Genomic DNA, 17,139 nt, shown 5'->3' with positions numbered 1-17,139 from the left:
CCTAAAAATAGACCAATATGTGTGTTGTGCAATCCCAAGCAAGAACTTTCACCTATTCTCACAGACAGATCTGAACACATACTGTTATTACAGATTTGAACATATGGTTCAATTTCAACAAGTATGCACAGTTACACTATTCAAGCTTAATAGTCCTTTTTAAGTCACCAATAGTGTTAGCGACTTCTTGCACTTGTAATTTCTGTATTTAATATTCGCATATGATTTGCATTAATGGATAGTTACATGTATACGCCACACAATCCAGCAGATCTTCATCGTGTTCACCGCCACAGTTTTATAGTTCTAGGTTCATATGAGATAAAAATGTACGTATTGAATATCTGACAAGTGTGTTCTATATGTGTTTCTTGCTTGAAGGAGAACGGGAAGTTTACATGAAATGATCGGTTAGCTTTGAACATCACCTGGTTTCCGATTCAGGCACTGAAACTAGTTACATGTACAAGAATATATAGGTCATATACATTAGCACGACCCAATATTTATGAATATTCATTTCCAGCTGCTAAATCTGGTTCATAAACTGGTTCCCTCTCAATATCATAAGCGACCCAAAGATCACTACAATGTACCTTTTTAAAAACATATCATACACATGTCTATGCATGTTTTTTGCTTGTATTAGAAGAGGAATTTATATTATAATAAGATAAAGTAATCGGTTAACATTGAATTTATTTAATATTACATGTACCCAGTTTCCAATTCAAACACAGGCGTTCATTACAATTAATTATATAAAGGTCATATATATTACCAGGACACCGATATCAATATATATAGCCATTCAGGTCGTAACCGTTACAAGAGTATGCAATAATATCAAGGGAACCATGAATTTAGCGAAAGTCACCGGATTTCAAGCATGTCACATTTGTACCATTTCCGATGTTGAAAGTATGTCAAAATCAGTGACAGTGAATATTTGATGATTAGCGACTTTGAAGACTTCAGTCTTTGATTTTCATATTCCTGGCTTTGTTTCATTTTTTAAGACTTTAATCAAAGGGGAGTAACTTTCTACAAATTAGTCATTCAAAAGACTGGTTTACTGTCATATTGGAGCAATGAACAGCAGTATACTTCAAATTTAAATATTCAATTCAAGAAAGAACTTGAATACTTCTAAATAACTTATTTCAAATCATTCAGGTACTTACTGAAGTGAAAATAGTTTAAGTTCCCTAGAAAAATGGTCCTGTTTTCCATTTCCCCAACTAGGTTGTCAAATTATTGGTGGGTTACGTCCCTTAGAAAACTTGCTAAAATGGCTAGCATTCATAAATATGAAAAACAACTTTTGATACAGCTCTGAACTAGGATTGAGATTAAATTCTAACACAGGATAAGAACTTTACAAGAATTGAGGTGGGCCCTTTTTGGCCTCTAATGTCTCATCAGTACATGTCACATATCCCAAAATCAATCCTACTCTTTCTCTTAACCTATGCAAACTAGAGGTAATCTCAAGGAGATAGATATCAAACTATCATAAATACCATTTGTTCGTTTCTGTTACAGCTCATTAAAGTAGATTTTATCTGTTTCAAAGCATTTGAAGCTTTTTTGTATTGTCCAAAAACCTCAATGCAGTAAAGCTTGTCTGGGTTGGAGTTATTACCACGTTCAAATAACTGCCATGATGTAAAATCTGAAAGAAAAAATGCATGAATTTTAACACATCAAACCAAATCACATTATCATCATAGGGTATTGCAATACATCTGCAGGAGTCACATTCTGTACATATCTAATATTAACTTTAGAAAGACATAGTAATTTTGTGTTAAATGTTGCGAAACAATAGTAAGACAAAATTAGAATGTTAAAGAACTCCACAGTAAAAACAAAACTTAATTAAATAATTTTTTAACAGTAAGAACAATTAAAAAATCATTATGTAAAAGAAAAAAAACAGTTAACAAATTTGTAATTTTAAAGTCATTTACATTAGATCATACATGTGATAAAGTGGTTCCTTCAAAACTGGAGTTTAGTCATTTTTCTGCTGGAAATTTGCTTTGAAATCTGGAGGTTTTTCATCAGTGTTTTTTCTTTTGTGGCGTAACAAGTAACTTATGTGTGAAGTTTATGAAAAACATCATGCATAAAGTTTCTTTGCAAAACCATGCTGACTATTCTAGATTTGCTCAAAAAGACTCTTCACTGTCCTGTGGCATTAGAATGTTGTGTGAAAATTGAAGTTTAAGCCCCTTTTCGTTATATGCACACCATGAAGTAAAATATTCAAGAATGCTGCTACCAGATTTCCTAAACCATCACCATTTTAAAGGAGTAATATTTCTTTAATTACTGCAAACAAAATTTGGGAAATATACAGTACTGTTGATATTACAGAAAATGTAAAAATAAAAGAACAGAGTTCCAATGTCCCCTGCATAAAACAATATATTTCAAACTTTAAATTCACTGAAATTTTCTAAGCTCAAGGGCCATAACTTCTGTAAAAATCATTCAACCATAATCAAAGTTGAACTTAATATGTAACCTTTCATAGTAAGACTATATATAAAAGATAAAATCAATTGGTAAAAGCATTACAATAAAATGTGCGGAAAACTTTAAATTCACTAAGTCCAAGGGCTGTAACTTCTGTGAATATCATTCAATCATAACCAAAGTTGGATTTAATCTGTAACTCTTCATAATAAGGCTACATACCAAAAACGAACTTATTTGGCAGAAGCATTACAAAAAAAAAGGGTGGAAACCTGCTGGACGGACGGTAAGACGGAAGCCTGGTATTTCCATATCCCCTCCAAATGCATCCCGGGAGACAAAAATAAAAGATAGAAAATTATAAGGGAGGAAACTGACATTTTGGATTTACAATGGTAATTTTTAATTTGTCTTCACATATGGTTCTACAGAATCGACAGTATTCGTCCAATCAATTCTGCAGTACAAATTTATCACCAGAAAATGATTGGCTGAAAATGATAAAAATGGAGGTATATCCATTAGGATCCAATTATCATCAATAACCCTGCTCAGCTGTTTGCTCCTTGCTGATCATTTACCTGTCATAAAACATTCCTTAACCTGTTTAGACTGCAATTAACACCTTTTGTCAAATTTTTGGGTTTGAATATTAGGTTTTCTGAATAATTTTGACAATCGTCACTGTAATGTTCAGAAAGCGGAAGATTTTTCATTCCCACCGTAGAACTATAGAAAGTTTCTCATTCCATAAGAATTGACCTACTGACAATAGGTTCACATGTATGTCAAATAACTTAGGCTCAAACAAAATTAAAACATTGATTAAATAATCTGACAGTCTAGGTCTTTAGTTGTTCGAAAAATAAAAATGTTTAATTTGGTTACCTTGTAAACTTTACCTGTCATCTAAATTATACAAGAGTCACACAGGAGCGTGAATCACTCACCTGGTTCAATTTTTGCCCTTGAAATGCAATAACTCTAACAAGGAGTAGTCCTACAACTATGATGACCTAATTATAAAGATCATTTCATCAAATGAAAGTTATTCATTTATCTATCATAGTTTCAAAATACTGGCCAAAAATTGCAAAAAAGGGTCAGTTTTCGCCTTTCAGGAGCACTAACTCTAGCAAGGAGTGGTCTGACAACTTCAAACCAATAACTTATTAAAAGGATTATTTTATCCCCCCCCAAAAAAAAATTTGTCCTATCTTTTATAATTTTCAAGATAATGGCTGTAAACAGATTTTTGCATTTCAAAAGCAGTAATTCTCATAACTAAAAGTTGTCAATCAATTTTGACTCATGGATACTTTAGTAGGCCTTATCATAAAGAATATTTCATCAGGTAAAAGTTGTTTTTTTTTAATTATTTTTTTCAAAATATTGACTAAAAATGCAAAAAAATGTCTTTTTTTCACGTGTCAAGGGCAGTAACTCTAGTAAGGAGTCATCTGACAATTTTGACCAAATTAAGACTTTTACAGGATTTATCATAAAGATCATTCCATCAATTGAAAGTTTGTTTCTATCCATAATAGTTTTCAAGAAAATGGCTGAAACTGTCATTTTTTGCCCTTCAAGGGCAATAACTCTAACAAAGAATCATCAGAAAATTTTGACTCAATGGAGACTGTTGTAGGACTTGTCATACTTGTCATTTCATCAATTGAAAAATTATACTTTTACAGGTTATGGCTGAAAATGGCAAAACCAGCCATTTTTCACCTTTCAAGGGCAATTACTCTAACAAGGAGTCTTCCAACAACTTCAAAATAATAAAAACATATGTAGGCATTATCATAAGGATTATTTCATCAATTGAAAGTTTTTTCTATCTATTATAGTTTTTAAGATAATGGCTGAAAACTGCAAAAACTTGTTTTTTCCCTTTCCAGGATAATAAATCTAACAAGGAGTCCTTTGAAATTTTGACTTGTTTAAGACTTTTGTAAGACTTGTCATAAAGATCATAACTTCAACTAAAAATCTGTCAGACAGGAAGGCAGAAACACATACTCTACAGTCACCAGCTTCCCTCAAAAACATCACTGACTAAATTCTATAGTAAAAATATACCACTGTTGGGTTTCTTTTCACAGAAAACTTGTTTCATTCCTGCAAACTCTTTTTCATTCATAAAAACTCGAACCATCCTAATGTAACAGACAGGCATTTGAGACTGAGATCTGGCTGCACTTTTCGTCGACAAGACATTTTTTATTTTCTCAACAGCAATCTTGATAACAGCTTCAATCTGCTTCTGTATTCCAACTATAGCTGAAGCTACAAGAAGATAATAGTATACTGAATTGCACAATTATCATTAGATCCATCAATTATCAAATTGCCTTATGCATGTTATAATGACTAAAATTTCTACACAGTTCTATAAAAAGCCCTTGAATAGTAAAGGATAAATAAAACAATGGAACACCAGGAATGAACATTTATTCATCAAAATTACCAAGAGCCTGAATTACTTACCTGGTTCATTTTTTTCCTTTCAATGGCAATAACTACAACAAGGACTTGTCTGACAATTTTGACTCCAGGAAGACTTTGGTATGACTTATCATAAAGATCATTTCATCAAAGGAGTTTCTTTCTATCTATTATAGCTTTCAACATATTGGCTGAAAACTGCTAAAACATCATTTTTCACCTTTCAAGGGCAAAAACTCTAGCAAAGAGCTGTCCAACATCTTTGTTCCAATGCAGACTTTTGTCTCACTCCTACACTCTATTTTTAGTAACAGCAGCCATGTTTTTCAACAGATCAAAAATATCAACAACAGAAAGATCTCATCATGCTGAACACTTTTGCCCCATGTCAGGATTTTGCTAAACCTACTAGTTTTGAGGATGCATGGGAAAAACTTCTGTCTGACCCCTATGTTCTATTTTCAGTAATGTCAGCCATGTTTTTCTATATATAAAAACTCTCAACTGTTGAGGGATTAAGAATATGTAGTATTTATTAGAAAAAAAAGTGTAAGAGACACAGTTAAAGTTTCTGAGTATTATGAGTAATATCTCTCTGGAGACATTACTAATTTGTTTGAAGTTACCCTTTCATGTACTGATCAGTTGGTTTTTGACTCAGAACTCTGTCAATTACTCACAGTATATTCAAGAACAAGAAATTAAAGAGAGACTATATGTATTATATAAAAAGAGGTCCAAGGTATTGAGCATTTTATGAACATCTCTCCAAGTGAAGAGTAGCAAACATTATTGAATGAGAATAAGTTAGAACTAGAAAATCAGAGATCTAAAAAGACAGAGGGCTTACTTTTAAGATCCCATGCAGACTGGAATGAAAATGGGGGAAAATGCTCTCAATGTTTTACAAACTTGAAAAAAACAATTCTATAAAAAGACAATGATAGAGTTGACTGATGATCAAGGAAGATAAATTCCAGAACAGTCAAAAATTCTTCTTGAATAATAGAATCTTTGTATTCAAGCACACGTACTGGTTGTGGAAATGATATGTTTTTTAAGCATGTTGAGACCAAAGTGACCTTTATAAGGGTAACATTACATTTAATGAGTGTTAAACTTTTGCCCAATGGTAAAATTTCTGGGTCAGATGGATTTACCACTGATTTCTATATTTTTTCTGGAAAGCTCTTAGACCACTTTGGACCACTTGTGTTTTGATATTTACATTTTGGTTATGAAACTGGAAAATTTTCAGCTTTCCAGTATCAGTCATCATTTGCATTCCTAAAGATGGCAAGGGCAGGAGATATATGAAGAATTGGCACCATATTAGCTTAGTAAATCGAGACATGAATATAGCCTCTGCAACAATCACAAATAGGTTACCTAAAGACTATTTTGAAAAAGCTTTTGATTCCATTGAATAGGAATTTCTGGTTGCAGCATTAAGTGTAAGTACAGTCGAACCTCGATGCGTCAAAATCGAATTAGTCGAAATCTCCGATAACTCGAACTAATTACAAAGTCCCAGCAAAACTCCCCTTACTCCAATACAATTTTAACTCAGATGACTGGAACTCGGATGAATCGAAACCTCAGATAACTCGAAGTAATCAATCAGTCCCCTCGACAGGACTTCGAGGTTAATTAACCCTGATGTCTCGAGGTCAACTAATAAGTCGGAAAACTGATTGTTTTATTACAAACCATGATTGAAGTGTGTTTTAACAACAATTAGTGAGGCTTTTAAAATTAATTTGTAGGCACTCTTTATGGTTTGATTTGTTTATTTAATTAATTTAAAATTGTGCATGTTGTTAAAAGAAATAAATTTTATTAATAACACGTCAGAATTTACACTAACAGTGATATCAAATATTCTGATATTTTGAAAAATTTTTGAAAAAATACAGATGAATTGTAATGGTATCAGGCTATTTAATGAAACATCAAAAAGACGATAGTAAGGGTATTTCAACGACTATATTTGTTTCGCTAGTGAAATTGAAATTTTATAGTAATATTGTAGAGCACATGGTTTGACGATACTCCTCACTGTGAATCAAACAATTCAAAATGTTATGGACTATGATGAAAAAATAAAAAGGGAAATTTCACTAAAACACTCGGTGCCGTTCAGTATTTCATACATGATATACAACATACAAAACATACAAATAATTTCCGATATGAAACGCATGACATTATGAAGTATCGTGTAAAGTGAAGTACATGTACATGTACAAGCACAACAAATGATGTAAATACAGAAACAATCATGGAAGAAACTACTAATATTTCTGGTTTACCCTCGACCTCGGATTACTCAAACCCCGGATAACTTAAACATTTTTGCATGGTCCCTTCAACTTCGACTTAACGAGGTTTGACTGTATGTGTAAGAATCAGGCAAAATGGGAAAAATCAGAAACAAGCATGTCAAAACCCCACCTATCTGATACACTCCTTGAAACATTCATGTTTGCCATTTTAGCGTTAATGTATCGTTTATCATGCATTTATGCATCGTTTTGCGTTCGTTTAAACACACCATATAAGTGTTTGTTTAAACGCATAATAGAAGTGTTCGTTAAAACACAAGCTGGGAGTGTTCATTTAAACGCACAATCGGAGCGTTCGTTAATTTTTGTACTTTACTTCCATGATTCAACTGTTATCTTTATATGTTTTGCTATTATTAATTCATATAATTTTGATAATTTTATTTTGTATTTGTTCTTCCTTTATTATTTGTTAATATAATTATTTTTCACTGTTCTTCTATCGTGTATTTAAACGCATGATATGAGCGTTCGTTTATAGTGCGTTTAAATGCACGCTGGGAGCGTTTGTTTATCGTGCATTCAAATGCACCCTGGGAATGTTCGATATCGTGCGTTTAAATGCACAACAGGAGCATTCGTTTAAATGGAAGGTGCAAATAGTCAAATTACACTATCAAAATGATGGGTTTCTTCATACCATGTTTCACCCAATGACTGATTCATACAGGGACTGACACTTCAGAAGTTTTAATTTTGGTCCATCAATTTGCAGATGGTTTCAGACTTACTTTTCAAATGCCAAAAGCTGTTTAATAAATAATGGTAACATATCAAGTTTCTTCAATCTTCAACATAGTTGTAGACAAGGAGATCCATTGTCAACTTATCTATTTATCATATGCCTTGACCTATTAGCTATAAAACTTAAATTCGATCCAAAGCAGATGAAACATTCCTAATGTTAGATGGCAAGAAGAAATCTTTAACAGAGTCCTTAAATGTATTTGAGTTGTTTTATAAAGATTCTGGCTTAAAAATGTATTTAAAACCAAAGTCATATGGGTTGGTAGTAAGTAAAAAAAATTTGTATGTGTATTATTTTCTGATAAAAACCTGGTCAGTCTCAAATTTTGAAGTTATGGGATTAAAATTTTCATTAAAGGGAAAGATTACATTAAATTAGGCTTTCATGATCATCCCCACTTACACAAAAATAGAAAACCTTTAATGCAAAATGCGCTTTTATAAAATTTTCAAGGCTATGCAAAAATTGAAATCTTTGAAATATATGCAGAACTCTCCTATCTGAACGAAGATCATAAACATACTTTATTGATTTTTACTGATAGCTTCCAATTGGCTTGTGACGTCACTAAGTCGGTTAGGTACTAATACAAGTACTGCAAATAATATGTAAACAAAGAATATTCAGTAAACATTTCCACAATCCTGCTTAGCTCAACACCAAAACATATTGTTTTGTCAAGCTTACGATTGCACGAATGATAAAAGAGAAATATTCTTAAAGTTTTTTTACCGGCAACACGACCACTCTACGGAAGTAGCCATTAGATTTTCCTCTGACATACTAGTCTTCTGACTGCAAATCCTGTTGTTCGTCAATGTTTACTGACATTTACTTATATGTTGTGCCTCAATCTCTTCTTCTGTTTATTTTGGGTTGAAATTATACGAGAAAAGTCTCAAATTTGCGATTTCTTTGGACATCGTAATGGATTGCCTATTTACTTTCACTTTTACTTGGCACCCATAGGGGCTGGGAATTCAAATTCTCTAATCATAAATCAGGATTAATTAGTCAAGAAAGGGAAATTAATTTGTTTCAATTTAATTTTCATGAACATATAACAGATTAGTATCAATATTTTTAAAAGACTTGCACAATAACATGGTCTTCTCCATTATATTTAGATGACATGCTTCAAATTAATTTTTCTCAGGAGGTTAAGGAAATGTTTGGTATATTGAAGTCATGGGAACATAGAATGCTTACACTCCTTGGTAAGATTACAATTATTAAAACTCTTGCAGTTCCAAATATTATACATTTGTTAATAGCTTTACCCATTTGTCTCAAAATAGTATAAATGAGATTAATTCTTTATTTTTCCACTTTAATTTGAATTGGAATTAATACACTTAATGGAAATGTTAAGCATTGAACATGGTTCATTTGGAGTCATTTGCTTAAATTGGTTGGGTACTTAGGGTACTACAAGATACAGGAGGGAGATGGCAGACACTCTTAATCTCTGATTTAAATATGTTTCCGGGTTGAAAGAGTATTTTCATTTGCTCATTTGCTTTCATTACTTTGCATGTACTATTTTTGTTACTTAATGTTCTTTATGTATGTCTGTTTTCCATGTTTGGTCTTTGACCCTTGATTACTTTCTTTCGATTTCTGCTAGAACCTTGGTTCCCTTGATTACTCTTTACAAAAAGGTAAAGTTGAAAGAGTTATCACTTTCTATTCATAATCTTTTCTGGAGAGATTTATTTTTTTCAATGTGCAAAGTGAAGCCAGTTTTTAAGACATGTACAACAGAAATTCTTTCTCTAGATATTTTAAATTTTGTACCTGTGGTAGATTTTTTGTCATATGACAGTTGGAAGCATCGTGGAGTTCAAGTTTTAAAGGATATTTTAAATAAACTTTGAAAATAATAGATTTTTCACATTTCAAGAGTTCAAAAACAGAATTTTTACTTATAACTTCTTGAGTTACTGGAATATCCTATCACAGATTCCCCAGAGTATAAAAAAATTTCTTGAAGAGCACTACAATAAGGATACTTTTGTTAATTTTTCTGTTTTCATTTAAAAAATATGTTGTTCTGACAATTATCTGAGAAGTTTTCAATACAAATTACTACATTGTATTATTCCTACAAATTCCTTCTTATACAGGATCTAGCTAAAGCCAAATAATCTTTTATTCTTTTTGTAAACATTTATTTCATGATTGTCTTATCACAAAATATTTCTGGTCAGCATTTTTCCATCAAATACATTTTTACAACAAAGACTTTAGTTTTACTAAGCAGCAAGTCTTATTAGGGTTACCTTAAGAAAATTAATTTCTTAATTTGTTGTTTATAATTGCAAAAAACTAACCACCATATTTTTCAGAATAAGTTGATACTTTTTTCAGCAAAGTGTCAGCCTGGACTTATCGTCCACTTCGACTTGTATAAGGATTTTTTCAAGAAAAAATGTTCATCTACAATGCATTTCATTAGATTTGTTTAGTTCACTTTTAATTGCTTCCATTCAAAATTTTTGGTAAACTGAAATCAACAAAAGCTGTCACTCAAACAGTCAAACCGGCGATTGAACTAGAAGATTATTGATTATTATGTAAAAAAAGAACAATAACTCAAAAATGGCTTATCAAATTTACAAGAAAATTTAACCACATATAACTCTCATTGTGCTGAACATTTCAACCCTGCCATACTTTTGCTATACCTAATGGTTTTAGAGATATATGCAAATAAAATGCTTTGCAAGATGCAACTTGATATGACCGCAGTGGTCAACCATGAACAGTTTGCGCAAATGTGGACACAACATTCAACCTGAATACAATTCAGAGTTTGGATTGTAATTCAGTGTTTGAAAGAGAACAAAATTCTTATACAGATTGAAAATGTTCAAAGAACTTTATAATTTCTTCTTAAACATTACCTTAATTTGACCCAATATCCATGGTAAAGTTATATTAAACAAGAGGTTGCATGCTAGATTGTGCTAAGAATACCCCCACTCAACAAGAAAAGGCAGAACCTGAGGCAATCAGTTTACAAGTTGTAGATGAGTAAGGAACCTGAAAGGGGAGACATGGTACAAGTCTTCGTGCAAAAGCAATATTCCAAATATCTAAGCTTTTCCTCCAAAAAAAGCTGAAAATTATGTTACAAAAAGTGTAACGGATGGACAGAGGGACATACCAAAGGACAAGATGATTGCAATATAGCCCCTAACAAGTTAAAGAATACCCATAGTTTCATTTACATATGACCACATGGGCTAAATTTTTATATCATGATAATACAACGTATCAATGATTGAAAACCTAACCATGTTAATAATACATTTAAGTAGACAATTTATTGAACTATACATTCCTTTTCTGAGTTACCATTATTATAAGTTTTAAATAAAATTTCAATTTCATCAAAGGTGGGCTAATGGCTTCCCCTGAATCCACCTATGAAAATACGCCTAGTAATTAAAAGATAATGCCCCCCCCCCCCCCAAAAAAAAAAAAAAAAAAAATTTGTTAGTTAAACTTATCTGGAAATCGCTACATTTCCCACCACTTTGTATACAATAATTATATTAGTATAATATACTTATATTCAATTTAATGAACACTATTTAATGTGTTACAATATGCTAACCTAACTACACCCTGATACGTTTAACGTCAATAAACAGTTATATAGTATGCAATTTATATTATATTGAGTTAGACCTAAAAATAAAACAATTTGTGCATTTTTATCTTATCTCATAAACTAATATAATAATATAATTAACAACCACTATCAATACTGATCTGAACACATGTTTAAATTCCTACAAGTACATGTGTATGGAAACATTCAACATTTGATCTAAATTGACACAGCTCTGAAGGATCAATCTAATTGACGTGTATGAAATTAACCGTGTGGCTAAAACACATAATCCAGGTGTCAAATTAGGATTCCAGGCGTAACCCTTACACTATGACCAAATATGAAAGACAGGCGTCAAATGAGGTGGAAACCAAGCGTAAACTGAGACATAATATTTAAATTAGGTAAATCCAGCTGGAAAAAAAAGACCGACATAATATGTAAATCCAACTGTTCTCCCCGACCAGGCGCAATCATGACCAGGCGTAAACATGACCAGGATATGAATTTGCCCAGAAATGATGTAGCCCCTTTTGGCTCCTCATTTGAGGTCAAGTTATTCATATTAGGAAAATGACTATCCCAAAAAACAATCCCAGACTTCCTGCCATGATATAGTACCTTGTGCCATATAATTCCATAAAGATCTATACATTTATACCAAAGTTATTGAGTGGAAGTGTCTACGATGACTACAATGACAACAGCATGATGCCATTTTTCAACCACAAATTTTTTGTGGTTGTATAATAATAATCATTCTTTCAAATGGGTGCTGAAAAGTCTGCAATGCAAAATTTCCATATACCCTATATAATGTAAAAATTTTAAATCTCTTGGAAAACAGGAAGTAAATGACCTAGAAGGCTGGAAAGGAGAGACATGATAGTAGTCATTATGCGTAAGCTATATACCAAATATCTAATCATTCCAGTATAAGCCAAGAAATCTCTGACAGAAATGTTTGTTATCAATTAAATGACATCCACTAAATACCCAGGAACCCCCACTTTTCAAGCAGGGGATATAAAAAGAATTGTCAGTATAGAATGAGAAATTAACCTTCAACATCAATTTTTAATTAACACCAATTTACATCTTTTAAACCTTTTTTGCAAAACAGTAGGGGCTAGTGACCCCTTTAGCAAGCTTCCCGTAGTCGCCAATAACAATATATTAAAATTTTATGAATTTTGTTCACTACAACTTAAATATCTGCACAGAAATGAAAAATTCAATGAGAACAACAACAGTGACAACACCAACAACAACAATGATGATCACCGTAACAAAATACAACCGCATTTTCTTTTGCAGTCATATAAAAAATTGTTGATAGGATTAATCTAGTTTTGTGTAAAATGATGAATATAATGCTAAATTACCCAAGAGTGATGGAGTAGTTGAGTACAGAACACTCCTGGATTAACAGAATGCATATATAAATAGACACTCACACACATGTACACAGGTCATTATAATACACTTGTACTTACAAAGCTCACGACTCATTAGAAACACATCAACAACCTTGTGCTTCAATGTAACAAATACTTCAAAAGATTTCTTTAATGCTTCTTTCAATGAATCATAGGATCCATTAGAAGTTGTCTTGAAACTATAGCAATTATCTTCAGTCTGCCATCCCTTTACTGTTTCTGAAAAATAAGTATTAAAATTGTACATACAAATTTAATTTTTTTCCATCAACTTTTATCATAATTGAGAAGTGCTCTCAAATAAGAGCCCAAAACAGCTAATCAGAGGATAAAATAAGATACTGCATTGCAATGCATACCTTTAATGACCAATAATAGGTTGAATTTTGAATAGAAGGTAAAAAGAAAGACCATTTTTGACCTCTAATTTGTTATGGCAATAACACCTAAAAATGTCCCAGTTGGACTGTTGTGATAAAGAACCTTATGTTTCATTTTCACAGAAATCCATACACTTTTACATAAAAAAAGGGTACAGTCTAAATTCAGTTGTAGTCCAAAAGCTAACAAATTCACTCCAATTTTTACGAATAAAGTCCAATAACTGTATTGTGAAATCAAAAGTTTATAAAAATTACAAAAATTGAAATGATAAGCAGTTTACAAATGCTGCAGAGTTTTTTTTTTAGCTAAAGGTCTGCTTCACAGTTTGTACCTCATTATCTCAAAAACAGTAAATGATTTAATTGGTCAGCATACTTCATAAAGCTCTTGTATTGAAGCTGGGATTTTCATAGGGAATCCAATATTCAAATTTTCAAACTTGCACAAAAATGTAACAAGAGACTAGAGAACCTAAATTGCTCACTTAATAAAAAATAGTTTTTATAGCTTTCTAAGCTGGACTCTTGACCTTATCATACCACTGTCACAAGAATCAATTAATCAATACAGTGCACCTTAGTTATCCAGGTGGTTTTCATATTATAAAATAAATCTCTAATTGTCATTTTTTCTCTTCAAGGGCAATAACTCCAAGCAACATATCTTTATGAAAATTTCGGTCTCACCATACTGATAAATATTCCCAGCTAGAAAATTAGGATAAACACTTTGGTTTTCAACTTATTTCAACAAGTTCTCAATTTTTATTAGTGGTGGCCATGTTTTTGACACATAAAAAATTGTTACAGATATCCTAAGAAACATTGTTTAGTTACAATCCAATCTACAAGTTGTCTAGGAGGAGATTTAAAAAAATCCATTTCAGGACCCATAACTCTTTCCTTTGTCAACGGATCTTTCTGAAAATTTTTTCTCATTCATGTACATGTTGATAATCCCATCATGCTGAACAATTTTAATCCTTGCCAGATTTGAGCTAAACCCAAATGTTTTTGAGCTATTTGCATAATTCTTCAATTCGACCCCCTATGGTCTATTTTTAAAAATGGTGACCATGTTTTTCACAAGATCAAAAATCCACTTGCATAGATTGCTAAACATATTCTACAAAATAATCATGCAAAAGTTTTGTTTTAATTCATCTTGTTATTTCAGAGGAGAAGACTTTCAAAGTTGGAAATATAAAGTTTGAGAAAAAATCCATTTCAGGACCAAAAACTCAAGCATTTGTCAATGTATCTTTCTGAATATTTTGGCATAGGTCCATACCATCATGCTGAACAATTTTACTTCTACCAGACTTTAGCTTAACACAACTGTTTATGAGTTATTTCCATAATTCTACAATTTTGACCCCTATGGTGTATTTTTAATAACGGCAGCCATGTTTTTTGCCAGATCAAAAATCCACAAATAAGGCTTGTTAAAAATACCCTACAAACATTCATGCAAAGTTTGGTTACAATCTATTGAGCAGTTTCAGAGGAGAAGCTGTCTGAAAAAGTTTACAGACAACAAAGACGGACAACAGACACATAGTGATGGCAATAGCTCACATGGCCTTTTGGCCTGGTGAGCTAAGAAGTCAAATTTTCGTGGCATGGTGCCCTTTGAAAATGGTAAGAAATATCTGAAATCTAACTGAAATATGCAGGCAGGGATTTTCATGAGGAATCTAATAAAAACATGAGGCTCCCAGGAGTATGAATCACTAACATAGTAAAAGTTTGTCTTTCAAGGGCAATAAGTTTGCCATGTCAACCAAGTCTTTGGATTTAGCTGACCAAAATGATGCTTTTATGTATGTAATTTGTTGCAGAGCTGCTGTTGAAGACTGGTTTATCATCTTATAAGGACATAAGATCTAAGTGGCAGAACTTGTTTCTCACTGAAGATGGTGCATTTGGTTCTAATTATAAGTTAGACGGTTTGCTCGAAAAGCAAAAGAATCAGAAGAAGAAAGTTTCTGATTTGTTGCAAGAATATGTCAGAAAAATAGAAAACTGACTTTGAACCAAAAGATTCTTCTGTCAGTAAAGTGGCTTAGGTTGGCAATATTAAAGGTAACATTAATACTGTTCATGAGAAAGGTAGCAACAGTAGGTTTCCAGACATGATCTTACGAGGTCTACAAACAAAGTGGAAATTGGCAAAATGAGAAATAAATATACAGTAAAAAAAAGAATTGTAACAGTAAAATCCCTATTTGAAATGGTGGAATTTCACTAAAAAGCGGAAAAAAATCATGTCTGGGTTTCAGAAAGGTCAGACTGATTTAAAAGCTGGTAGTAATTCTCCAGGTGGAAAAAAATGACTTTAAGAAGAATTACCACAAACTAGTTGGCAAAGGCTCCTGGGGATCTTTTTAGATTCATAAGAAGTACAGTAATTGACTCAGAAGTAAGTGAAAGGTTGAGTCCACAATTATCAGTAGGGGGTCACTTGTCAAATTTTCTTCAGAGAAAAAATAACAGATGACAAATGGGAACTGTCAATTTTGAAAGAGGATACAAGTTGGAGTTTCTAGAAAGGCCTCTTTGGACAGGAATCAAACCAACGTATGTTACCAAAGAAAATTTCGATATTTTCATGGGGGAAATAAAGGGGCATTATAGAGAAAGTAAAGTTTCCTCAAGCTATAACAAGTTTTTACAGTACCTTATTCCTAATTCAGAAGAAAAATGGCAAGTTGAGAACAGTGACCTCTAAACAATCAGTTCAAGAAAATTCATTTCAAAATGGACACAATGCAGAAAGTGATAAATCTAGTACAACCAGCAGATTGAGCAATTTCTCTCAATCAATCAGATGCATACCTTCATGTACCAATTTTTACCAAAAAAAAACAGTACATGAGGTTTTGTGTGAACAATCAATGTTATTAATGGAAAGTAATGTGTTTCAGGGACCTTTGCTTCCTGAGTGTTTACAAAATTGGTTACAATGGACATAATAGAGGCAACTTATCTCAGAATACAAAATGTACATTGGTGTATCTGGACTAGGAAGCATTTGTATCAAGATCGACAGAAATGTGTGAATCTGATTGTTTCACTAGGTTTCATCAAAAACGGAGAAAAATCTTCTCTAATACCAAAATAGAGAATAACTGATCTAGGGGGTTAATTTCCGCTGGACTAGGGTTTAGTGCTTCTAACACTGAAAAGGGTTCAAAAACTGGAGGCATTAATTCAGAATTTGAGTGCTATTTATCCCAAAGCTATAGATTTCTTGAGAATTCTAGGGATATAGCATCTTGAATAGATCTTATTCCCAATGCTCATCTTCACATGAGACCTATTCAACTTCATCTGTTGAGTTTTTGGGAACCCATATCCAGGGATATGACACAATTTGTTCCATTTACTCAGCACCTGAGATTACATCTGATGTGGTGGTTAAATTCAGCCAACAAGTGGAAAGACCAATCTTCAGTATCTCCCAGCAGTTGTGTTACAGTCACAAAAAATGATTCCAAAAAAAGGTTTTGAGGGTTACATTGGCTATTGATGCATTGACAATTTCATAGGAGAACAAGTTGGCTTATGCATTCCCTCAAATTTGTCTGATTCCAAAAGTATTAAAATATATGAATCAGTTTCAATGCAAGATCATAAAAATAGTTCCTTGATGGCCAAGAATACT

At 32.3% G+C, this 17,139-nt stretch overlaps 1 protein-coding gene across 1 annotated transcript in view; it reads right to left on the bottom strand.

Moving 5' to 3' along the window:
- LOC148600763 (uncharacterized) overlaps window positions 1-17,139 on the bottom strand; it is a 137,668-nt gene that overhangs the window by 40,213 nt on the left and 80,316 nt on the right. Inside the window, exons 13-15 of the mRNA XM_088554975.1 lie at window positions 13,147-13,308; window positions 4,570-4,776; window positions 1,524-1,675 (exon numbers count right to left, since the gene is read on the bottom strand). Of these exons, the coding sequence (XP_088411101.1) occupies window positions 1,524-1,675; window positions 4,570-4,776; window positions 13,147-13,308 (521 nt within the window). The remainder of the gene's footprint in view (window positions 1-1,523; window positions 1,676-4,569; window positions 4,777-13,146; window positions 13,309-17,139) is intronic.

The sequence above is a fragment of the Perna viridis genome, chromosome 12 (genome assembly GCF_037379345.1).
Source record: "Perna viridis isolate PV_CMFRI_1.1 ecotype Kerala chromosome 12, ASM3737934v1, whole genome shotgun sequence".
Taxonomy (NCBI): domain Eukaryota; kingdom Metazoa; phylum Mollusca; class Bivalvia; order Mytilida; family Mytilidae; genus Perna; species Perna viridis.
Note: the sequence above shows the minus strand (reverse complement) of the source record. Positions and strands in the feature narration are given on the sequence as shown.